We start from the raw sequence: 27,121 nt of genomic DNA on the forward strand, positions 1-27,121 counted from the left end.
ACAGCAACAGCAAGGGACAAAGTCAGACAGGGAAATTAAACTTCTCTAGACCCGCTAAGTAACGGGTAATCTAAAACCTTGTTAAAGTGTAGCTTCAGGCCCTCGATTGCCTTATGCTTGCAGATCAGATGCCCCTTGTGTCCTTTCCAATATATTCAGGCGAGAAGATTGAAATGAAGTTTCTCTAATGTACGAATTAGATTACATTGAACAGAGAAGGCCATGTCTAGAAACCAAATTCCAGCTTCAACAGCATGATAGTAGTATTAAGGAAGAGAGGGAGAGAAAGAGAGATGAGGAAAATTGATGAACAATAACCTTTACAATGGAAGTTGATGACTACTATATAAACTTGCTCATTAGTGGACACTAAGAGGAGAACCAGTACGACACAGTGTTGACCGAGATAAACTGTTGTACTTATGAAAGGACTCTTTGTTGACAAATAAGGTATGGTGAGATAATGTTGGCCTCAATTATTACAGTTTATGGTTAATGTTATGGTAATATGGTGACAGTGAGGAACATACTACAACAAAACGAATACAATAAAATAGTATATTTACTATTATACTTTGTGGAATATAATTTGTTATGACAGAAATCAAACAAACAATAAAAGGAAAAGGTAAGCTAAACCCCCCTTATTTCTCACAATATTAAATACGGAAAAAAACACCAACAATGCCACACAAAAATACTCAGAAATTAATACTCTTTCTTGAAATAAAAGTCATAATATTCTTAATAGTAAACGCAATCGTGTATAGGGATGATGGTTTTAAAACGAGAGAACACAATAGCCTTTCCATTGACAGCTGTTGTGAGAACAAACGTACAAAGAAATGGAGAACTACAGGATCGCGGAACTAAAAGAATTACTAAAGCCGGGTGTATCACAAGACAAAAGGAAAGAAGAAAGAAGCGAAGTTGTCCGTTATTCACCTTTCCGAATCATGTCACTTTTATCTCCTTCGGGGGCCACTAGGAAATGAGACAAAACAAACATATTGAAATAGGTCGGGGAATACGGGATTGATCACATGACTAATCACATGATACTGGTCATATGGTCAGGTGATTTAGCGCTGCGGCCATATGAATATGCATTGTTGAACATCTACAATGATGTGATGTTTTGTAAAAATACAGGCTGGATATGTTTTACTACCTTAAAAAAAATGTTTACTTCAATTCGTTTTACACGAACATATGAATAATATCGAATTTTCAAACGAGATATCTTTTGTTTCCCGACGCTAGTCCGTTGAGGACAAGTTACTTGATTTACACAGCTAAGGATCTATACGACTATGGTGTCAGGAACTCTATACCAAAGTATTATTAGACCACCCTGTGTGTCTAATAACTAATGAATGATTATATATCAAATTTCACATGACGTATTGTTCAAGTAGACGGCAAATGGGAGGCGATAAAATATACAACGTTATTTTTATATGCAATTTATATCAGGAATCACTCAGCAGTCACAATTAGTACAGGGAAGTCTCAACGTTCAATGTGTCTCTGACAGGGAAAATAGCAATGAAATCGGGATAAATTCCAAGTGAATTGCACATTAAATAGAGGTAGGTATTATCGCTTGATAAATGTGCATAGCCTTAATTCACGCCAGGTTTCTGTTAACTATGTAAATTATTTTGATATTATGGTAATAACAGCCATACCGATAGTTATCAAACAATGATAATAAATGCATATATAAATTACCACTAATTCGTTACACAAGAAACTAACAAAACCAAAACACGAAAACATAAAAACACACGATCTTTAAACAATAGTAACTGTTATATAATAAATGAATTCAAAACTAGCAATGAAGTAGATCATACTGATTTGGTGTGTTATTAAATCAGCTTAAATTGCACACACTTCCCCATTGAAGTAGTGTAACAGGGACATTATATCATTCATAGGCTTATTATGGTATTGTCTAGACTGTGTAAAATCTCAGACAATGAAAACACACAAACGGAAACATGACCTCCATGATTAGTGAGTCTGCGCACTAATCACCTATAATTGGTCTACCTCTGCGAGCCTTACCTATTTATCGGTGATTCCAATAACCTAATTATTACGATGATGAGCGCTTCATTGTATATATTTATGTTATATCAAAGTGGGGTAACTTGTATATATTAGAAGCAATCCGATTTTCTTCAATTCTCATTGGCTAAAACATGGTCACATGGAGGGCAAGAAATATTGCCCTACAACTTTTCTTTCTAGAAACACCTTGCTATTTCTAGCTTTAGGCTTATACTTTCTGTAGATCGAATGATTGGCTTCCTTCATCATTTGTGTTACTATGTCATATATTAGACACATATTTTGCATATATATAGATATCGTATTTTCATCCTTTAATCACAATTTATTGTGGCCCAAGTCATCGCAGAGACCTGGGTCATGTGAGGATCGGTGCCTAGTTGGACACCAGACAAAACAGATCAGGGAAGAAAGCGATTCAAAGGAAAGAGAGAAGAAAGTTCAGATCATAAGCGTTGCATTTGAGGCAGCATACCAATAATACGTTCTTTGTTATGAAAACAGGTTTCACCGGTTCAAAATGCAAAATCGCAACAAAAAACGGGGCCTGATCTGTTGATTTAGTCGCTTTGTAAGTAAGGGACACACGGAATACACAATAGGGTAAGACTATATTTAGCCATACAATATCATAGAAAGATAACACTGCCGAGTATTACACATCAATCATCGTCAGACTTGACATTGACTTGTTTTAGGGCATACTGTATACGATATATTATGATTGTGCACTATCGTACAACATGAGTAATACATGACAATACTGTACCGTACATTCTGTGTTATTCATGACAATACTGTACCGTACATCCTGTGTAATACATTACAACACTGTACCGTACATCCTGTGTAATACGTCACGATACTGTACCGTACATCCTGTGTAATACATGACAACACTGTACCGTTCATCCTGTGTAATACATGACAACACTGTACCGTACATCCTGTGTAATACATGACAACACTGTACCGTATATCCTGTGTAATACATTACAACACTGTACCGTACATCCTGTGTAATACATGGCAATACTGTACCGTACATCATGTGTAATACATGGCAATACTGTACCGTACATCCTGTGTAATACATTACAACACTGTACCGTACATCCTGTGTAATACATGACAACGCTGTACCGTACATCCTGTGTAATACATGACAATACTGTACCGTACATCCTGTGTAATACATGGCAATACTGTACCGTACATCCTGTGTAATACATTACAATACTGTACCGTACATCCTGTGTAATACATGGCAACACTGTACCGTACATCCTGTGTAATACATGGCAACACTGTACCGTACATCCTGTGTAATACATGACAATACTGTACCGTACATCCTGTGTAATACATGGCAATACTATACCGTACATCCTGTGTAATACATTACAACACTGTACCGTTCATCCTGTGTAATACATTACAATACTGTACCGTTCATCCTGTGTAATACATTACAACACTGTACCGTACATCCTGTGTAATACATGACAATACTGTACCGTACATCCTGTGTAATACATTACAACACTGTACCGTACATCCTGTGTAATACATGACAACACTGTACCGTACATCCTGTGTAATACATGACAATACTGTACCGTACATCCTGTGTAATATGTGACAATACTGTACCGTACATCCTGTGTAATACATTACAACACTGTACCGTACATCCTGTGTAATATATGGCAATACTGTACCGTACATCCTGTGTAATACATGACAATACTGTACCGTACATCATGTGTAATACGTCACGATACTGTACCGTACATCCTGTGTAATACATTACAACACTGTACCGTACATCCTGTGTAATACATTACAACAATGTACCGTACATCCTGTGTAATATATGACAATACTGTACCGTACATCCTGTGTAATACATGACAATACTGTACCGTACATCCTGTGTAATACATTACAACACTGTACCGTACATCCTGTGTAATACATGGCAATACTGTACCGTACATCCTGTGTAATACATGGCAATACTGTACCGTACATCCTGTGTAATACATGGCAATACTGTACCGTACATCCTGTGTAATACATGACAACACTGTACCGTACATCCTGTGTAATACATGACAACACTGTACCGTACATCCTGTGTAATACATTACAATACTGTACCGTACATCCTGTGTAATACATGGCAATACTGTACCGTACATCCTGTGTAATACATGGCAATACTGTACCGTACATCCTGTGTAATACATTGCATTACTCTACCGTACATCCTGTGTAATACATTACAACACTGTACCGTAAATCATGTGTAATACATGGCAATACTGTACCGTACATCCTGTGTAATACATTACAACACTGTACCGTACATCCTGTGTAATACATTACAACAATGTACCGTACATCCTGTGTAATACATGACAACACTGTACCGTACATCCTGTGTAATACATTACAACACTGTACCGTACATCCTGTGTAATACATTACAATACTGTACCGTACATCCTGTGTAATACATGACAACACTGTACCGTACATCCTGTGTAATACATTACAACAATGTACCGTACATCCTGTGTAATACATTACAACACTGTACCGTACATCCTGTGTAATACATTACAACACTGTACCGTACATCCTGTGTAATACATGACAACACTGTACCGTACATCCTGTGTAATATATGACAATACTGTACCGTACATCCTGTGTAATACATGACAACACTGTACCGTACATCATGTGTAATACATGACAATACTGTACCGTACATCCTGTGTAATACATGGCAATACTGTACCGTACATCCTGTGTAATACATTACAATACTGTACCGTACATCCTGTGTAATACATTACAATACTGTACCGTACATCCTGTGTAATACATTACAATACTGTACCGTACATCCTGTGTAATACATGGCAATACTGTACCGTACATCCTGTGTAATACATGGCAATACTGTACCGTACATCCTATGTAATTCATGACAACACTGTACCGTACATCCTGTGTGATACATGGCAATACTGTACCGTACATCCTGTGTAATACATGGCAATACTGTACCGTACATCCTATGTAATACATGGCAATACTGTACCGTACATCCTGTGTAATACATGGCAATACTGTACCGTACATCCTGTGTAATACATGGCAATACTGTACCGTACATCCTGTGTAATACATTACAACACTGTACCGTACATCCTGTGTGATACATGGCAATACTGTACCGTACATCCTGTGTGATACATTACAACACTGTACCGTACATCCTGTGTAATACATGGCAATACTGTACCGTACATCCTGTGTGATACATGGCAATACTGTACCGTACATCCTGTGTGATACATTACAATACTGTACCGTACATCCTGTGTAATACGTCACGATACTGTACCGTACATCCTGTGTGATACATTACAATACTGTACCGTACATCCTGTGTGATACATTACAATACTGTACCGTACATCCTGTGTAATACGTCACGATACTGTACCGTACATCCTGTGTAATACATTACAACACTGTACCGTACATCCTGTGTAATACATGGCGATACTGTACCGTACATCCTGTGTAATACGTCACGATACTGTACCGTACATCCTGTGTTATACATGACAATACTGTACCGTTCATCCGTTGTGATACATGACAATACTGCACCGTTCATCCGTTGTGATACATGGCAATACTGTACGCTACCCTACACCTCGAGTAGAACAAAATCATTCCCTACCGTAAACCCTGAGTAATACGTGGCGAATGTACTTCTTTCTCGATGAGATGGCGCATTCGTACACGCCTCCGTCCGTGAGTTTGACGTCCCGGATACGGAGATTCCACTCGTGTCTCCGGGGGTTCCTACTAACGTTGAAACGTGGGTCGGGACTGTAGATGTACTCCCCTAAACTGATAGGGTTGGGCTCCGATGTTCGTCGCCACACGACCTGAAAATATAAAAAAGAACTTTTATAGGCGGGTGTGGAGTATTATTGAGTATGTGTTCATTGTGTACAGTTAGCTTTGTATATAAAGGATTTGTAAAGAGCGCAGATGTTCCTGAAAACATGGAGAACTGCAATCTTGACTAGATAATGAATACATTTTACCAAACAAATTCATACCACTTTCTACAGTACAAGCATTTAGTTTACTTGCAATAGAAATTAAAATATTCTAATTATACATTGTACCATATTATAGGTTTAAAGACAATCCATGTATGAAATCTAGAAGATTGGGATATCAGACGAGTTCGTTGGATTGAGTGCGTTCACAGACTAGATTTTTATCAATGTTTGAACTAACACCATCTAAAGTACATGTTTGTTTCTCAGTGGGTTGTGGCCACTCGCGGGACTAAGTGGCGCCAAACAGCGGTCTCTTTCCTTTTTTCTGCTGCACGTGTGTTGTGTCGATGGATGGCGGTAAGAGTTTACCAAATTAAAGTTTTATTCTCTATAAAAATGAAGAAAATCCAATAGTTTTTATAGTATACCTTACACCTCCATGACATTTACAGTTGTTGAAGCATCCCGATAGTGGTTTAATCCGATGAATACTGGTGTGTTTTGTTTCTGATGCATTCATCAATCATCTTAATCAATTTAGCGGTCCAATAACCTATATACCTAACACTCTAACATAATTATATGCCTAGCTGTAGTTAGCCGTATTAGCAAAGAAAATACGCTACCGCAACCACACTATCAAATATACCTAGGAAATGTTCTGTCGGGGATGAAGATACCCTAACCCCTACAAAATAGCTATAGACCTAGCTATCATTTGACCAGCAAAGAAAGCTTTGGCTATTTCATTTTTGTTTAACGTCTTATTAATAACTATGGTCATTAAAAAAAGGCCTCCGCTGAGTGCGAGCGGCATGCGTGTGGTGAGTGTGTGTTTAATTAGAGGCTGTGGTATGATCGTGTTAATGGCGACTTCATAGTGCTACTTTACAGTAGAACACCTATACTGACAACAGGCGAACCAGTCGCCCGACTCCCTACAAAATCTTATCGTTAAGATGGAGTCGCAACTACCATTTTATAGACACAGGTATGTGTCGGCCATGGAGCAGAGCCTTTCTCACAGGGGAGAACGCTCAACTAAAGGCCAGAAGTGAGGCAGTGCCAAAGACATCAGGAAGAAGTAGGTTGTTTAGAAAGAAGTAAAGCTAAGATCATGTCCAAACTTTAGCAGACTCTTCCGAATCATGTAAAGGGGTAACGGGTACAATTCGTACTCCCTTCCTGCAGGGCACTTAATCAGGAGGGAAGTCATCCCAAGCCTCCTACACCATTACCATACACCTAGCTATAGTGGGGAGGGATGTCATCTCAAACCTCCTACACCATTACCATACATCTAGCTCTAGTGGGGAGGGGAGTCATCCCAAGCCTCCTACACCATTACCATACACCTAGCTATAGTGGGGAGGGACGTCATCTCAAACCTCCTACACCATTACCATACACCTAGCTATAGTGGGGAGGGACGTCATCTCAAATCTCCTACACCATTACCATACACCTAGCTATAGTGGGGAGGGATGTCATCTCAAACCTCCTACACCATTACCATACACCTAGCTATAGTCAGGAGTGAAGTCATCCCAAACCTCCTACACCATAACCATACACCTAGCTATAGTGGGGAGGGAAGTCATCTCAAACCTCCTACACCATTACCATACACCTAGCTATAGTGAGGAGGGACGTCATCTCAAACCTCCTACACCATTACCATACACCTAGCTATAGTGGGGAGGGATGTCATCTCAAACCTCCTAAATCATTACCATACACCTAGCTATAGTGAGGAGGGATGTCATCTCAAACCTACACCATTACCATACATCTAGCTCTAGTGGGGAGTGAAGTCATCCCAAACCTCCTACACCATTACCATACACCTAGCTATAGTGGGGAGGGATGTCATCTCAAACCTCCTACCCCATTACCATACACCTAGCTATAGTGGGGAGGGATGTCATCTCAAACCTTCTACACCATTACCATACACCTAGCTCTAGTGGGGAGGGATGTCATCCCAAACCTCCTACACCATTACCATACACCTAGCTATAGTGGGGAGGGATGTCATCTCAAACCTCCTACACCATTACCATACATCTAGCTATAGTGGGGAGGGATGTCATCCCAAACCTCCTACACCATTACCATACATCTAGCTATAGTGGGGAGGGAAGTCATCCCAAACCTCCTACACCATTACCATACACCTAGCTATAGTGGGGAGGGATGTCATCCAAAACCTCCTACACCATTACCATACACCTAGCTATAGTGGGGAGGGATGTCATCTCAAACCTTCTACACCATTACCATACATCTAGCTATAGTGGGGAGGGAAGTCATCCCAAACCTCCTACACCATTACCATACACCTAGCTATAGTGGGGAGGGATGTCATCCAAAACCTCCTACACCATTACTATACACCTAGCTATAGTGGGGAGGGAAGTCATCTCAAACCTCCTACACCATTACCATACACCTAGTTCTAGTGGGGAGGGATGTCATCTCAAACCTCCTACCCCATTACCATACACCTAGCTATAGTGAGGAAGGACGTCATCCCAAACCTCCTACACCATTACCATACACCTAGCTATAGTGGGGAGGGATGTCATCTCAAACCTCCTACACCATTACCATACACCTAGCTATAGTGGGGAGGGATGTCATCTCAAACCTCCTACACCATTACCATACATCTAGCTATAGTGGGGAAGGACGTCATCCCAAACCTCCTACACCATTACCATACACCTAGCTATAGTGGGGAGGGATGTCATCTCAAACCTCCTACACCATTACCATACACCTAGCTATAGTGGGGAGGGATGTCATCTCAAACCTCCTAAATCATTACCATACACCTAGCTATAGTGGGGAGGGACGTCATCCCAAACCTCCTACACCATTACCATACATCTAGCTATAGTGGGGAGGGATGTCATCTCAAACCTCCTACACCATTACCATACATCTAGCTATAGTGGGGAGGGATATCATCTCAAACCTCCTACACCATTACCATACACCTAGCTATAGTGGGGAGGGATGTCATCTCAAACTTCCTACACCATTACCATACATCTAGCTATAGTGGGGAGGGATGTCATCTCAAACCTCCTACACCATTACCATACACCTAGCTATAGTGGGGAGTGAAGTCATCCCAAACCTCCTACACCATTACCATACACCTAGCTATAGTGGGGAGGGATGTCATCTCAAACCTCCTACACCATTACCATACACCTAGCTATAGTGGGGAGGGAAGTCATCCCAAACCTCCTACACCATTACCATACACCTAGCTATAGTGGGGAGGGATGTCATCCCAAACCTCCTACACCATTACCATACACCTAGCTATAGTGGGGAGGGATGTCATCTCAAACCTCCTACACCATTACCATACACCTAGCTATAGTGGGGAGGGAAGTCATCTCAAACCTCCTACACCATTACCATACACCTAGCTATAGTGGGGAGGGAAGTCATCTCAAACCTCCTACACCATTACCATACACCTAGCTATAGTGGGGAGGGATGTCATCTCAAACCTCCTACACCATTACCATACACCTAGCTATAGTGGGGAGGGAAGTCATCCCAAACCTCCTACACCATTACCATACACCTAGCTATAGTGGGGAGGGAAGTCATCCCAAACCTCCTACCCCATTACCATACACCTAGCTATAGTGGGGAGGGATGTCATCTCAAACCTCCTACACCATTACCATACACCTAGCTCTAGTGGGGAGGGACGTCATCCCAAACCTCCTAAATCATTACCATACATCTAGCTATAGTGGGGAGGGATGTGATCCCAAACCTCCTACACCATTACCATACATCTAGCTATAGTGGGGAGGGATGTCATCCCAAACCTCCTACACCATTAACATACACCTAGCTATAGTGGGGAGGGATGTCATCTCAAACCTCCTACACCATTACCATACACCTAGCTATAGTGGGGAGGGATGTCATCTCAAACCTCCTACCCCATTACCATACACCTAGCTATAGTGGGGAGGGATGTCATCTCAAACCTCCTACACCATTACCATACACCTAGCTATAGTGGGGAGGGATGTCATCCCAAACCTCCTACATCATTACCATACACCTAGCTATAGTGGGGAGGGACGTCATCTCAAACCTCCTACACCATTACCATACATCTAGCTATATTGGGGAGGGATGTCATCTCAAACCTTCTACACCATTACCATACATCTAGCTATAGTGGGGAAGGACGTCATCCCAAACCTCCTACACCATTACCATACACCTAGCTATAGTGGGGAGGGACGTCATCTCAAAACTCCTACACCATTACCATACACCTAGCTCTAGTGAGGAAGGACGTCATCTCAAATCTCCTACCCCATTACCATACACCTAGCTATAGTGAGGAGGGATGTCATCCCAAACCTCCTACACCATTACCATACATCTAGCTATAGTGGGGAGGGATGTCATCCCAAACCTCCTACACCATTACCATACACCTAGCTATAGTGGGGAGGGATGTCATCTCAAACCTCCTACACCATTACCATACACCTAGCTATAGTGAGGAGGGATATCATCCCAAACCTCCTACACCATTACCATACACCTAGCTATAGTGGGGAGGGATGTCATCTCAAACCTCCTACACCATTACCATACACCTAGCTCTAGTGGGGAGGGAAGTCATCTCAAACCTCCTACACCATTACCATACACCTAGCTATATTGGGGAGGGATGTCATCCAAAACCTCCTACACCATTACCATACACCTAGCTATAGTGAGGAGGGATATCATCCCAAACCTCCTACACCATTACCATACACCTAGCTATAGTGAGGAGGGATATCATCCCAAACCTCCTACACCATTAACATACACCTAGCTATAGTGGGGAGGGATGTCATCTCAAACCTTCTACACCATTACCATACACCTAGCTCTAGTGAGGAAGGACGTCATCTCAAATCTCCTACCCCATTACCATACACCTAGCTATAGTGAGGAGGGATGTCATCCCAAACCTCCTACACCATTACCATACATCTAGCTATAGTGGGGAGGGATGTCATCTCAAACCTCCTACACCATTACCATACACCTAGCTATAGTGAGGAGGGATATCATCCCAAACCTCCTACACCATTACCATACACCTAGCTATAGTGGGGAGGGAAGTCATCTCAAACCTCCTACACCATTACCATACACCTAGCTCTAGTGGGGAGGGATGTCATCCCAAACCTCCTACACCATTACCATACATCTAGCTATAGTGGGGGATGTCATCTCAAACCTTCTACACCATTACCATACACCTAGCTCTAGTGAGGAAGGACGTCATCCCAAACCTCCTACACCATTACCATACATCTAGCAATAGTGGGGAGGGAAGTCATCCAAAACCTCCTACACCATTACCATACACCTAGCTATAGTGGGGAGGGAAGTCATCCAAAACCTCCTACACCATTACCATACATCTAGCTATAGTGGGGAGGGACGTCATCTCAAACCTCCTACACCATTACCATACACCTAGCTATAGTGGGGAGGGATGTCATCTCAAACCTCCTACACCATTACCATACACCTAGCTATAGTGGGGAGGGAAGTCATCTCAAACCTTCTACACCATTACCATACACCTAGCTATAGTAAGGAAGGACGTCATCCCAAACCTTCTACACCATTACCATACACCTAGCTTTAGTGGGGAGGGACGTCATCTCAAATCTCCTACCCCATTACCATACACCTAGCTATAGTGGGGAGGGATGTCATCCCAAACCTTCTACACCATTACAATACACCTAGCTATAGTGGGGAGTGAAGTCATCCCAAACCTCCTACACCATTACCATACACCTAGCTATAGTGGGGAGGGATGTCATCTCAAACCTCCTACACCATTACCATACACCTAGCTATAGTGGGGAGGGACGTCATCTCAAACCTCCTACACCATTACCATACACCTAGCTATAGTGGGGAGTGAAGTCATCCCAAACCTCCTACACCATTACCATACACCTAGCTATAGTGGGGAGGGACGTCATCTCAAACCTCCTACACCATTACCATACACCTAGCTATAGTGGGGAGGGACGTCATCTCAAACCTCCTACACCATTACCATACACCTAGCTATAGTGCGGAGGGATGTCATCTCAAACCTCCTACACCATTACCATACACCTAGCTCTAGTGGGGAGGGACGTCATCTCAAATCTCCTACACCATTACCATACATCTAGCTCTAGTGGGGAGGGAAGTCATCCAAAACCTCCTACACCATTACCATACACCTAGCTATAGTGGGGAGGGATGTCATCTCAAACCTCCTACACCATTACCATACACCTAGCTATAGTGGGGAGGGATGTCATCTCAAACCTCCTACACCATTACCATACACCTAGCTATAGTGGGGAGGGAAGTCATCCCAAACCTCCTACACCATTACCATACACCTAGCTATAGTGCGGAGGGATGTCATCTCAAACCTCCTACACCATTACCATACACCTAGCTATAGTGGGGAGGGACGTCATCTCAAACCTCCTACACCATTACCATACACCTAGCTATAGTGGGGAGGGATGTCATCTCAAACCTCCTACACCATTACCATACACCTAGCTATAGTGGGGAGGGATGTCATCTCAAACCTCCTACACCATTACCATACACCTAGCTATAGTGGGGAGGGAAGTCATCCATAACCTCCTACACCATTACCATACATCTAGCTATAGTGGGGAGGGATGTCATCCCAAACCTCCTACACCATCACCATACACCTAGCTATAGTGGGGAGGGACGTCATCCCAAACCTCCTACACCATTACCATACACCTAGCTATAGTGGGGAGGGAAGTCATCCAAAACCTCCTACACCATTACCATACACCTAGCTATAGTGGGGAGGGATGTCATCCCAAACCTCCTGCACCATTACCATACACCTAGCTATAGTGAGGAGGGATGTCATCTCAAACCTCCTACACCATTACCATACATCTAGCTATAGTGGGGAGGGGAGTCATCCCAAACCTCCTACACCATTACCATACACCTAGCTATAGTGGGGAGGGATGTCATCTCAAACCTCCTACACCATTACCATACACCTAGCTATAGTGGGGAGGGATGTCATCTCAAACCTCCTACACCATTACCATACACCTAGCTATAGTGGGGAGGGATGTCATCTCAAACCTCCTACACCATTACCATACATCTAGCTATAGTGAGGAGGGATGTCATCTCAAACCTCCTAAATCATTACCATACACCTAGCTATAGTGAGGAGGGATGTCATCTCAAACCTACACCATTACCATACATCTAGCTCTAGTGGGGAGTGAAGTCATCCCAAACCTCCTACACCATTACCATACATCTAGCTATAGTGGGGAGGGATGTCATCCCAAACCTCCTACACCATTACCATACACCCAACTATATTCAGCAGGCAGATACCCTCCAAGAACTCTTTACACTTAACAATCTCTTTCATTATACCTATATCTAGAGATATAGATTAGACCTATCAAGGTTTCCACGACAATCGATACACCATATAGCATGTAGTCCTTCCTCCCAACACGACTTATGGTCCCAGCTCAATGAGTTGCACGTTCAGATACAGTTTTTAAACTTCAATGAGTATTATATATTGATGTATGCATTGGTCAAATATTTGTATCTTACTTTGTCATGCCGTCAGAGAAAATAACAGGAAAGCATAGGGAAAATGTCTGCATGTACAACCAAGGTGATCGTCTTACTTAAATATTAAAAAAAAAATATTCCGATATCAAAAGTTATGGTTTTAACTAGTTAACATGAATTTCCAATTAAGAAAAGGTTCGATCAATAACTAGTGCTTATAGTTTGGCTATTCCAGTAAAAACACAATTTTGATACAACAAACATTTCTCCTCAAAATAATGTGTATTACGATACCGAACAGGTGGTCGCTGACAAATGTAGGTTTTTCATATCAAATTGTTAAAATAATTGAAAAAATATCTGACTTGGCTTTAAGCATTGGTCAAAAGGACCAATTAAAGGGTTACAGTTATGAAGAGGCAAATGAAACATACTAAACTGTCTGTTGAACGAAAGCATTTCAAAAGCAACACAAAAAGACAATTTCATAATAATAACTGCGGGGAAATGGTTTTTAATGTAGTCAAATTTAAAAATACAGATGAAGTAAATGTAGAAGCTTTCTATGTGTGTTATTTTGCTGCCACGAGTTTAGAGATTTTACGGTATAAACCATATACAATATATTTAGAGACTAGTCGTTTATACGCCATAGCTGATGACCGAGGGAGACAATCCAGTTATTACTACGTCATAAAACCAGGACTGCTTAATGTCTGTGTAACTTATTATTATATCATAGCACGAAACTGTGTTTATGAACCTGGCGTTATGTTTCTGAATATTATAGTATTATAAACTGTAGAAATATAGACAATGCTGTATGCTTCATTTAAAGTGCACTGAATTTGGATGACTTAATATCGAATGCGTAACAAATACAAACACCAATGCAGAGATACATCCGTCGTTCTATTAACGACCGTCAGTTGATGAAGAGAGTGGCACCGTACACAATGGTAAGTTCCTAAGTAAATGGTCGTCTGCCAGACTTACCGTCGGTCATCACGACATAACAAGGTACCTGGGGAAGGTCACGTGACAGGCAATCGGCAAACAGACATTATTTGCGAGACGTTCATTCCCCGGGGGGTGTCGACTTGATAGTCAGTAGACGCTTGGAGGGGGACGCGACGACCAATACATCACAAGTCCTACGATTATTGATATCATACCTAGGGACAGATGGACGCACAGACAGACACCAAGGATTTGATGGAAATGTCAAACATTGCCAAGAAAACACTCCACACACGAAATACGTCACCTGGAGATGTGAGACAATTGTCCAAATGTTTAGTTTGTTTATTTATAATAGCTCCCTATTGCTTGTCGACAGTCATTCCATCTTATCTTTCTAGATACCAAACGCATTTCCTGCTTATACCAGTACGAATTTCACAATTGTTATAAAATAAAATGAAGCTTATATGACACACACTATTCAAGGAGTTACCTGCATTAGTAAATGATAATACGAATGTTGTTATACAAATGAATATTCAAGTATTGTGCCTTTGTCTTGTTAGATGTAGTTCATCCGTTTAAATGTGGTAAAACGCCAGAAGAATGCTATTGATATGGCTAGCACTCGACGGTACCCGCGACGATGCAAGAAGGATTGTCAACTGTTACTTTAACCCTAAGTAAAATAACAATAGGTACAAATATCAGTGTGCTTACACCAGAAGAATATATTCTATGTGTATCGAAATGATTGATACAAAGTGAAAATATATATTTTTTGAGGCGACGTGCAAAACGTGTAACATGTATAGCGCAACATTGCGCTGAAACGACGTCAAAAACTGTCATTAGATTTAGACTCTATCGACATTCTTGTTAATACAGTCCAGAGATAATGACCGGCCCTTATGTAAAAAGCTCCTAGATACCAAGCGGGGTGTCATCCTACAGTCAAGATCTGGTACATCTTCCTGCCGAGCAGGAAGGACAGTGATGCGAAAACATGTATGTTTATATAAATTTCACTTGATGGTGATAAATGTGCTTCCCATGGACTCCCTAATGTCCCTAAATAGATTGACTTTACAGAACAGATATATATATACGCCAGGTAAAGCCTAGGCTTACTAGAGTAGAGGGAACCTCGAACGGGAGACCATCCTATGGGAATGATCTATCGTCAGCAGCGAGAGATTTACCGGATTGTTTAACACTGCCACTAAAGTAAATGGTTTAGGATCAATTATCAATCTTATGCCTGAATAAGTACGTAACAGGCACCTGCTTCACGACCGAGAAACAATTAGAAAGACGACTTTTTTTTTTCGCCGATATTCTTCTGGGAGAATTTCTTGAGAGTAAAGAAATAAATATCTATACACGTGTTGCCAGTAAGATAATACGTTTTCTTCTTTTTTCCTCTGGGAATGATATGTTTTTGAAAATAGCGTGACTAGTCAATATATTTGGAGACTGCTTAAGTCTGGGACATACGATTACAGTAATACGTAGTTTGCTTACGACCTAGCTTTACTGTGACTTATTCTACTCCACTTTGAGTTATTCTACCTACAGTGTTAGTATAGAAGCATCAGGAACTGTAGACAAATTCAAACCTATTTACGGAATGATAATGACCCATGCGTACCACATTACTTAACTGACATTGGTTAAGTTTTTCAGCTCTCTTCCGATCCCTTAACGATACCAGGTCGATATCAACTGATACATTCGAGGAATCTAAGCAGCATCCTTCACCAGTTGAAATTTCTTTACCTTCCCGATCACAGCCAGCCAATGTGTCCAGACGTTCTTACTTCAACTTAACCCAACTGATATTGCTACAGACCCTTTAACATAATCTAAACGATCTAAACGATTACAACTGATATTGCTACAGATCATTTTACAGTGGCTAACTGACATCAACTGATATTGCTACATACTATTTAACAGCGCCTGACTACAACTGATATTGCTACATACTATTTAACAGCGCCTGACTACAACTGATATTGCTACAGGCCCTTTAAAAAATCTAACTGACTACAACTGATATTGATAAAGACCCTTTAACAGAAACTAACTGACTACAACTGATATTGTTGCAGACCCTTTAACGGAATCTAACCGATTACAACTGATATTGCTACAGACTATTTAAGATTACCAAACCAATTACAGCTAATATGAAACATGTTTTTGTCCAGTATGTTGACATGTGGTATATCGGGTATCTGCTTGTATGCATTTGGGTGTTCGCGTTTTGACATACGTTTTCATTGTGCATTGATGTTTACCTTTCCTAGGGCTTGTTCTGTGATGCTTAGACATATGCTGTCCTTTCGTATTGAAGTCGTTTTGTACGTCTCTTTCATCGTCCTTTATATGGAACATACATTGTTATTTTCACGTGCATCAATACGTACTTGCATCACACAAGTACTTACAAATGTACTTTTATAGCTGCAGTTTAGCATGTGCTTATGCTTATCAAAACGCATAAATAAACGTGATCTATTTGAAAATGCGATGACACTTACCATTCACAATGTGTAAGTACCCGAATGAGAACGAGCTGCAGTGTAACATAATCAACTACTATAGGTGTGTTAAAAACATTAGACCGGCAACAGATGACAATACTTCATAGAAGACCTCCCTGTGAGAGTAAACCTGCCCATTTGGCAGCAGAATCTTGACCTTGATCAAAGTAATGTAAGTGACAACACTATTGACGTCACAATAACGCCGTGACACCTCCCTCGTTCATTAATACGACAATTAACATAGGCATCTTGTGACGTAGTTCAAAGAGCCTATGTTAAAAGTGTGGTGTATGTTTATGAAATGAATGATCCACTTTCTGTTGTTGCGATGTTGGTTTACTCTCTTCTTTATTCTGTCCTTTGGATTGTTATTCTTTAGGTCTTTTGCCACTGTGCTGTTGAAACATGACATGAAATCCTGATCAATACGTGTTGTTTTTATTGTTTATGATTAATGGCCTGTCATCAGGCAGTACCTCACGAGGACGGTATACGTAGGCGTTTGTCCGAATAACGCTATAAATGTTTTTATCGTAATTTGTTATGCTGATTTTGTTGTGATATAATTGTAGCTGTGTTGTTGTAGCAGTGGTTGTTGTAGGGTGCTGTGTTGTTGCTGCTTCTTATATGTTTTGTGCCTGTTGTGAAATCCTTGCCCAAATGGACACCATTAATATAAGCTGACATTTTACGGCACAAAATCGACAACAATTACCCAGTTCCATCACCCACTGTTATGAATTCATTGTTTAACATGCAGGTTTTCGGTGCTTCTTAAAGTATCAAAGATGAAAAATGTTGGGCAGCAGTATTGGGAGCATCACAATAATAAATTCTCATTTCAACGCAAAAGAAAAGTCAATAAATTTAAAACACGCATCGAAATAGCTTGTTCAGTGACAAGTGTAAAACCCAAGGTTATTTTTCATAGCTAGTCGGTAACGCCAGTATTCAAAGTTAACTCGGTTATTTAGTTATAGACAGACAGTGCAAAAAAAGGAGGCTGGTTTCTGAACATAACTCAAATTTAAAAAAGGAGATGATCATAACAGTGAACTACATATAGCAGCAAAGTGACAAAAACTTGGAATAGGAAAATGTTGTGCCAACAGGAGTGGTAGTCATTAACCGGTAATAAAACCGAAATTAGGTTCATACTTTTATTTTCCTTTTATTAGCTAGGATTATACGTCAATATTAATGTAAGTGTATGAAACACTTTGGGTTTCATCAACATATAACTGTATTAACACGCAAAATGTATGGCTTCCATTATAAATTATATAATGATAGTTTCCAGGCTTAAAACACAACGTTGCACTGATTTATGTTAAGGTGGTACAAACTCAAAGTATTGTAAAAAAAAAAAGAGGGGGGGGGGGGGGGGGGGGGTGGAAAGAAGATTTTCAATACATATTGAGAATGATATACAGTGGAGCCACAAAATGAATTAAACTACATAAAAAGCAACCACAGCATTAGCGCTAACAGTAAACAAATTACAAAAAAATAAAAATAAAAAAGAAGAATATATAACAATAAAAAATATTGGCAAAATATTGGCCCATGGAAAGGAGTTAAACGCTTTTAAAGTTTCTTCATAGTAAATATGTTATAGTTAGGTTTCTCAACTTTAGGTATTGTGAAAGAACAGTTAAACTGATTTAGGAAAGTATCATTTCATTTTCATTACACAAGCAAATTATTCCATCAAAATGCAAGCAACGTAAGGGTATTATTGCATACACATGTATACAGGTGAACGAATTATGGGGACTTTGCCACCAATAATTTCTTATGAGAAAATTGAAGTTTTGCCATGTCACAGAAATCACAATTATAAAAATGTCTATATGTCCAATTTAAATATTAGTTTCTTTATAACCCGGAGATTAAGGATAAAGGTAGGAATGATAATAAGTAGGCATATTGTTAGAATATTTCGTCCACATTATAAAAAATTAAGACATCATTTAAGCGGTAGATTGTTGAGAACATGTGGGTTCAATCATTCATACTGTCCAACCTCCCGGCTATGTGTTTCATCTTGGTCTACAATTCGCTACAAGTCTTTGAGGAAATACCCTTGATGACACAGACATCTGCATGGATAGAAACTAGGTATCTAATCGCATCCACATCGTGTTACTACACACGTTGATCGACTATGATCAAAAAGGTGTCCCCGTAAACTCAAAGCATAATGTTCCTTTTTTTCTCCTCGAAAAAGCTGCTTAAGTGGCTTCTCTGGATAAACAATTCTGTACAAAGAGTAAAAATCATCCTCTTGTGAATGTTACCTGAATAGATCACCACATGCAAGTCATATGACGCTCCACACAAAATATTTATATTGTTATGCTCGAGAAATATATATGACATTCAACAGGAATGTTTTGTATCCTTTATGTATTAAAGAAAAGAAACACACACAGTTAAATAATCAGTTTTGAAAAATAAATTTATTTATAGATTCAGTGAATGCCGAGGTTTCGTAGTTCAATGACACATCGGTGAGGCTAGGGACAGAAAGGATTTGGTTTGTTTTGGTTTATTTTGTTTAACGTCCTATTAACAGCTAAGGTCATTTAAGGACGGCCTCCCGTGCGTGCGACATGCATGCGTGTGGTGAGTGCGTATGTGTGTTTTGGGAGGCTGCGGTATGTTCGTGTTAAGTCTCCTTGTGATAAGCCGGAACTTTTGCCGATTTATAGTGCTACCTCACTGAAGCATACTGCCGAAGACACCCAGCGGGACACCCCACCCGGTCACATTATACTGACAACTGGCGAACCAGTCGTCCCACTCCAAAAATGCTGAGCGCCAAGCAGGAGTAGCAACTACCATTTTTAAAGACTCCGGTATGTCTCGGCTAGGGGACAGAACCCAAAAGCCTTCCCCACAGCGGCGAACGCTCAACTAAAGGCCAAAAGTGAGACATTGTCAATGGAGACATTAGGATGAAGAAAGTTGTTCAGAAAGAAGAGAAAAGATAATATCCCAAATTTAGTCGCCTCCTACGATCATGCAATGGGGGCAACAGGTACAATTCTTACGCCCTACCTGCCATGTACTATCGTTCGTACATGGAATACATGTGTATATTGTCAACTTTATCTATTTTACAACAATTGTTAAACAACTTACATGTATATCAACTGTAAATGTTGTTCTCATTCTCTTGACTGTTAATATTATGAGAAGTTTCCATTACTCAGATAATATATTACCTATTGGAATATTTCGACTGTGTCACAGTCTTCAACAGCCGAATTTGTAAAATTTCGAGAAACAAGTGCTTGACACATCTAGGAACCAACCGTGGATGATACCATGACCTAACTCTACGAATATCACATAGATAAATTCTCAGACCAACTTAACAAGATAGACGAACACATCAAATTTACATCCGAGTGTGAGGAAGACGGCAAGATCCCTTTTCTGGATACTTGCATCCATATCAATGATGATGGCTCCACCAAGGTCACTGACTACAGTAAATCAACAAACACAGACAAGTATCTGGATTTCAAATATAATCACCACCTTGACCACAAGCGATCCGTTGTAAGAACATTATTCCATCGAGCAGAGGCACTAGTAACCAATAAAGATGACCAAATGACAGAGATCGAACACACCAAGACATCATTACGGACCAATGGATGCCCAGAGTGGATGTTCACATCCCCATGAAAAAAGAGAAGAAAAACCTAAACCAAAAGACAAACAATGATGCGAGAGTGAACATTGGTCTCCCTTATATACATCTTACATCTGAGACATTGCACAGGATCTGCGATGTGGTCTTCTGTGTTAAATGTGAACATAGCAACAACGACCACTGTACATCAGACTGAAAAAAACACCGATCAAGAATTAATTCAGCAATCCATGAACATTGTAGCCACACGGGTTATACCATCAATCCAACTAATACTAAAATCCTGACAACTGCAGAGCTACACATAATAAGGCCAGTCAAAGAAGCTATCAAACAGAGACATTTCTACACTTATGCGCGACGACTACCTACGGTTTCGAGACTAATAACGACCATCACCTTCAGTTTCGCTCAAGCGAACGCAGGCCACAACACAACTCGATGATGGAGCAGCAATTTGAAACAATTGCAGGATAATAAAAATAGCGTTATCGGAGATTGTCTAACTTCACGGTTTCAGGATGTTTCGTGCGAAAAAAGGCTTCTTAGATGTGACTGTGGAAACCATCGTAAGACTAAAATAAAAATTGGGTAAATTCCCCTATAGATATATTTTCAGGTGCTAGAAAGAGAGACGGGTTTTGTTATTAATTTGTTTTAATTTATTGAATGTGTTGTTTTTATTATTATATTATTGGCAAAAATATACAATTTGTTAGTTAATCAATAATAGTTTCATTAATGCAAACATAGGGTGCTGACGTACACCAGCGGGGTAACGGCAAATTTCAGGGACTTTCATACACTAGGTTGGTAATGCAAACTTCGGGTACTGACGGTCACACACCAGCCGTATAGCGACAGACGTCAGGGATTCACGTGCACTAGCAGGGTGGCGCAAACTCCGAGTACATGCGTACACCAGCAGGGTATCGACAAACTCCGCTGCAATCGATAGTAATCAATACAGTCAATAATAATCGATATAATCAATAGTAAATAGTGATCGATACAGTCAATAATCGATACATGTATAGCAAATTATGAACATCAAATTGCAACCGACAGCAAGTTCTATGTATTGGTGGTTTTCTGATAGTTTACACATCGAGTTTATAACTATGCGTGCACCACATTAGTACATAATATGTACTGGTCATTTGTATTTCCTGGGACGATATGATGTTATTAATAACCCCGACGAACATACCGCAGCCTCCCAAAACACACATACGCACTCGCCACACGCATGCATGTCGCACGCACGGGAGGCCATTCTTAAATGACCTTAGCTGTTAATAGGACGTTAAACAAAATAAACCAAACCAAACCAACTTTAAGAATCAATTTCCTATTATTATATTGCATGTTCTTGGGTTTCCTGCTGGAGACATTGCAATAGTTACATTTCACGAGAGGGGTAGGTATTTGATTCATAAAACGTCTTGATATTTGCATACCGTGAAGAATGTTCACCCGATTCGTTAACTAGACATTGCATTCAATTACTTTTACCTTTTAGAGATTAACTTTCGTTAAACAATTGTCCAATATATACAAAATAACAGGATAATACCCTGCGACATGACATTAGAAAGCAGAATGGGTGATATCAAAATCGATCATTTCACTTTTTAAACTAAACACTGCATTCTGATTGGTCGGTTAAGTATGATATATATATATATATAATTTTATTTACCACAATGAATGATTATCAGTCTCATTTTCATTGCATAACTTCGGTTTCACCGGTGAAATGATATACATCACTCTCCTAAGGAGAACGTGAAATGATTGTGGCAAATATAGATATGTAATTAATATGAAATATTTAGAATATTTTATTTAATCGCATATATATCTGGTAATGATATATCAGACAAAAACCTTCAAGCAGTCAATCATTTGGTGTTAAACGCTAATGACTGAACCGATTAATATGTCTAGATTTGCCAGTCTAAACATAGGGAAATAATCAACTGATAGCATTTGATCGTGATGCGAAACACCTTGAAATGATATTGATGACTTATGGCACAGAGAACGGATATAGTAGTTCAATAGGGATAAGAAAACACATAACATGATGATATAAACATCTCTTTCAATTTAATGTAATTATCAATTTACATAAAACTGGCAGTAAGGAGCGTTAAAAATGAAATACTGTGCATATCTACCCTGTAAGATAATGTTTTTTAAACCAATAAGCTAAAATTCGGTATGTTACTGCTTCATACACACACTCACCCTCGCACACACTTATATATAGATATATATATAAGATCCTAATGCGTTAACAAACAAAGTTGAAATCGTGTGTATCGTTACTGTATTCTGCTCCAGTTACTGTATAAGCCATGTTCTGACATCCACCCTGTAATTGTGTACTCTTGCCTTCAAATGTCTATCATTCAAACTTTGTTTAAACAAAGACAAAAACGTATTTCGCACAATTTTTATTTACAAGGAAAGTTAAAGTTTAAATGTATTACGGCATCAGAATGATTTTTGGTTGACATTTTGTCGAAATTATTTGGACATGACTTACTATCTTCTACGTAGAGTAAAGGTTACCTTGTAACAGGGAAGCAGGTGCCCTTCCCTACTAATTGGAAGTGAGACAAGAACGGAGTCTAACTATACTAGTCAGGTATACATGACGTACGCAAGGTTTAATTAATTTCCTCCACAGAACCCAAAAATGTTACCAAAAGGTGCTAAGTCATTTATTTTGAGCCGAATGAGAAAAAGTCGAGACAGGCTTCCATTACGGAAGTGTCATCAGATTGGCGCAGACGCTCACATGTGTCTGCCGACAGCGCACTCCCTAATCGGTATACAATGGTTGTGTAAGATAAGATTGGAAACGTGAAAAGCCATAACTTTGCATTTAGATAAGTGGTGTTTGTCAATAATCTTATTGATGCAGGTCAAAACGGCATCGTCACTAATCATAATTATGTGAAAGTTTGTTAGGGACGTAGGCCCTGTCAATTAGTAATCCATTATGTAGTGTTGGAGTAACGTAGTAAGACCACGTTTGCATGTGTTCTTACCATGGCGATTTCTTTGCAACTATTCACTACGAACAAATATGGGTTCAGGGTCGGGTAAAATGTCATTATAATCAATTTAAGATGTAGCACGTAAATTGATTGGCCATCTGAAACAATTTGTGGTTGCATAGCAAAGCTCTTATTTAAATGCTGACGTTATTGACCTCGCCTACTGCAACACATCAGGAACAATGAAAATATATAGATTTGAATGGGTATTCCTTAAATGTATAAGCAACATATGACCAGGTTCTCCGGAAGAATAAGCGTCCTCTGTTTCACCAAATGTACCCGCCATTAAAATATAGGTCAAATCCGGGTTAAGTCACAGTTTTAGAATGATAACAGCGGAACCACTGGGCATACCAACAAGCATCAGCTATGTCTGACTTTATATGGTATAATAAAATAGAATATATCCGAATGACACGATTATGTCCACTATGAAACTTTCGAAATAACTCCGCCTGTCGTTGAATGAGTTTTGAAGAAAAAAAACTCTCAAACACTACCATTGGAAATGATGTTTTTTTAAGAAGTTCCTTTGAGAAGGTAAGCTCTTGTGTTTGGAAGTTTGTCGTGGTGTATCGTGGTTACATTGTTACATAGATCACTTTTAATTGCTCCATTCTTCGTCGCCAGTAAAACTTAATTTCCGAGAGTATACAGGTAGAAGCGTTGCAAATAACTTTCTTTAAAGAATAGCGCTTTTGTAAAAATGGTCTTCCGGGGCACATATGACGATTTTTTATTTTATTTCCGCAAACTGATCATGATATATTTGGCATATCTATGGAGAGAAGGGTTTGTATCTGTTCATTTAATTGATACAACCAAGTCTTCTTTGAGCAATCAAAGTAACTGTTCTGGACAAAAATTAAAAAGTAGTAAAATGTTTTAATAAAAGAAAAAAGAAATCATATTCTCAAAAATTGCAATATCAATTAAGGCTTTGTTTCATTAATATCACATCCAGCATATGTGTGATAACACCTTAAAAAATAGTGTTACACACTGTATTGTATATACAATTGTAGCGTTATGGTTATCTTGTAGGGTCTTTATACCTTCATCCACAATGTATATGATATAGAACTTAGTACACTTACGAATTATGTGTGTCATTATATAATACTCATGCAAGCAATTTCAACTTATGATAGATAAGTGTATTAGGAAAGTCTATGTTATTGCTGGTTATTGCATAGATTACATGTATATGTCATTTTTTGTGTGACATCGAATATAAAGAACAATTAGTATTTTGCGTGACATCGAGTATAATGAACAATTAGTATTTTGTGTGACATCGAGTATAATAACCAATTAGTATTTTGCGATACATAAAATAAGGCGTCGCGAGATTTATGAAAGTAAAATGTATATAAGAAATGATGCTCTGTGATATTCGCTCAATAAACTCTAAACAAAAATATCCTACATGTCAACATTAATTCATCTAACTAACGAGTTTCTCCCGGTTGAAGTCCAAAGCCGACACACAGGTCTTTAATTGATACATAAACTCGGCCTGGGACTTTACGTAAGAGACTAATGTGTCGAAATCAATTTAACAGGATCTTTTTAAGGTTCCCACGTAGTATCTCTGAACACCTCGCGGTAATTAGCACGGGAATGTATGCCTAAGTCTGCCGGCTGGGATTGGTGCCGTCCTGTCAGTTAATTTGCGATGTGACAGCAGAGTTTATCTTCTTAGACTGTTTGGAACTGGCTGTCAGGAACGTTACTTCAAAATAGGTAAAGGCTACCTCTGGTATTGTTTAATCAGGACCATCAGTGAGTTTGTGCGTGATTCGCAGTATTTCTGAATAATATGTTTGTAGTTTGAAGAAAAAATGTAGATACTTGGGTTATTTTGTGGAGCTTTCTATGTTATTCGAACTGTATTCCATAAGTAGAAATAGTGTAATGTTATTTTTAGAGTGTATGCTAATTATTGAATATTTGTGTTACTGGGAGTACGGCTAGGATTTGTGCTAGTATAACTACATTTGATTAATCGTGATACAGTACTTATTCCTAAGTCAATTTATGGCGAAAGTGTTTAATATTTGATATTAAGTTACTTTATATAGATAAATGCTGATACTAAGCAGTTTAATACTAATTGACTGAAGTTACCAAATTAGCATAAGGGAATTAACTTGCATTAGATGTGTAGTTTATTTACCATGCTTCTTTTCTATTTATGCACTATTTGTTTATATTATCATTGAGATATTTTATAAATGTGCGGTGTACAAATCTTGTAATTCTTTAGATATCTTTTTAAATAAGTACATGTATATCATGTGTCTTCTATTTTTTTGCAACTTATTTGATTTTGTTTTCGCATTTTGACACGCGTTTCATTTCTTGCAGATTTTATTTATGAATGTCTGATAATATCAATGACACCGATAGGACTCCATGAGTAACCAAATTGAAAATGTATGTGTTGTTTAGATATAGAGATATGTATTTTTATTTATAATGGGCAAGATTTTTCTTCCTAAAATGAATGATTTTTCAAATCTCCTAGAAATGACACAGTAACACACAGATATGAACATAAACAAAAGAAATTGTGCTGAAAGTGTTCAGGACATACAAAATGTAATAGGATCAGTCTTATTTTGACATTTCTGTCAAACTTCCCATAACTTAGGCAGATATAAAGTAAAACATCATGGTGATATCAGTGAAGTTTCATCATTTACCTAAAACACTGAATTGCTATCTTGAAGTCGACGATAACATTTGTGATGATTTTTATAATATATTTCTTGAACAGATAAATTCACATTAGTTGTTGACATATTCCCATTTTCAAACTTATGGATCGTATCAGACAAATTGATATTTTCTGGGTAGAAATGCACGGTTCCACGGAGCGTTAAATGTCTGTTGATATATGTAGTATAGCTATTCTAGCAAGACAACAGCTAATGCGCTTTATGATAACCCGATTTTTTTTCTAGAGAATTCTCTGGTGCTGTTGGTAGCTGGTACTGTATCACAAACGTCATA

General features: G+C 39.2%; 1 protein-coding gene across 3 annotated transcripts in view; it reads right to left on the reverse strand.

Annotated features, from left to right (window-relative positions):
- LOC117334716 (lachesin-like) overlaps positions 1 to 27,121 on the reverse strand; it is a 165,423-nt gene that overhangs the window by 17,871 nt on the left and 120,431 nt on the right. For all 3 annotated transcript variants that reach the window (XM_033894506.1, XM_033894505.1, XM_033894504.1), the window contains exon 3: positions 5,846 to 6,056. In XM_033894506.1, coding sequence (XP_033750397.1) covers positions 5,846 to 6,056 — 211 coding nt within the window. The remainder of the gene's footprint in view (positions 1 to 5,845; positions 6,057 to 27,121) is intronic.

Source organism: Pecten maximus, chromosome 9, assembly GCF_902652985.1.
Source record: "Pecten maximus chromosome 9, xPecMax1.1, whole genome shotgun sequence".
Classification (NCBI taxonomy): domain Eukaryota; kingdom Metazoa; phylum Mollusca; class Bivalvia; order Pectinida; family Pectinidae; genus Pecten; species Pecten maximus.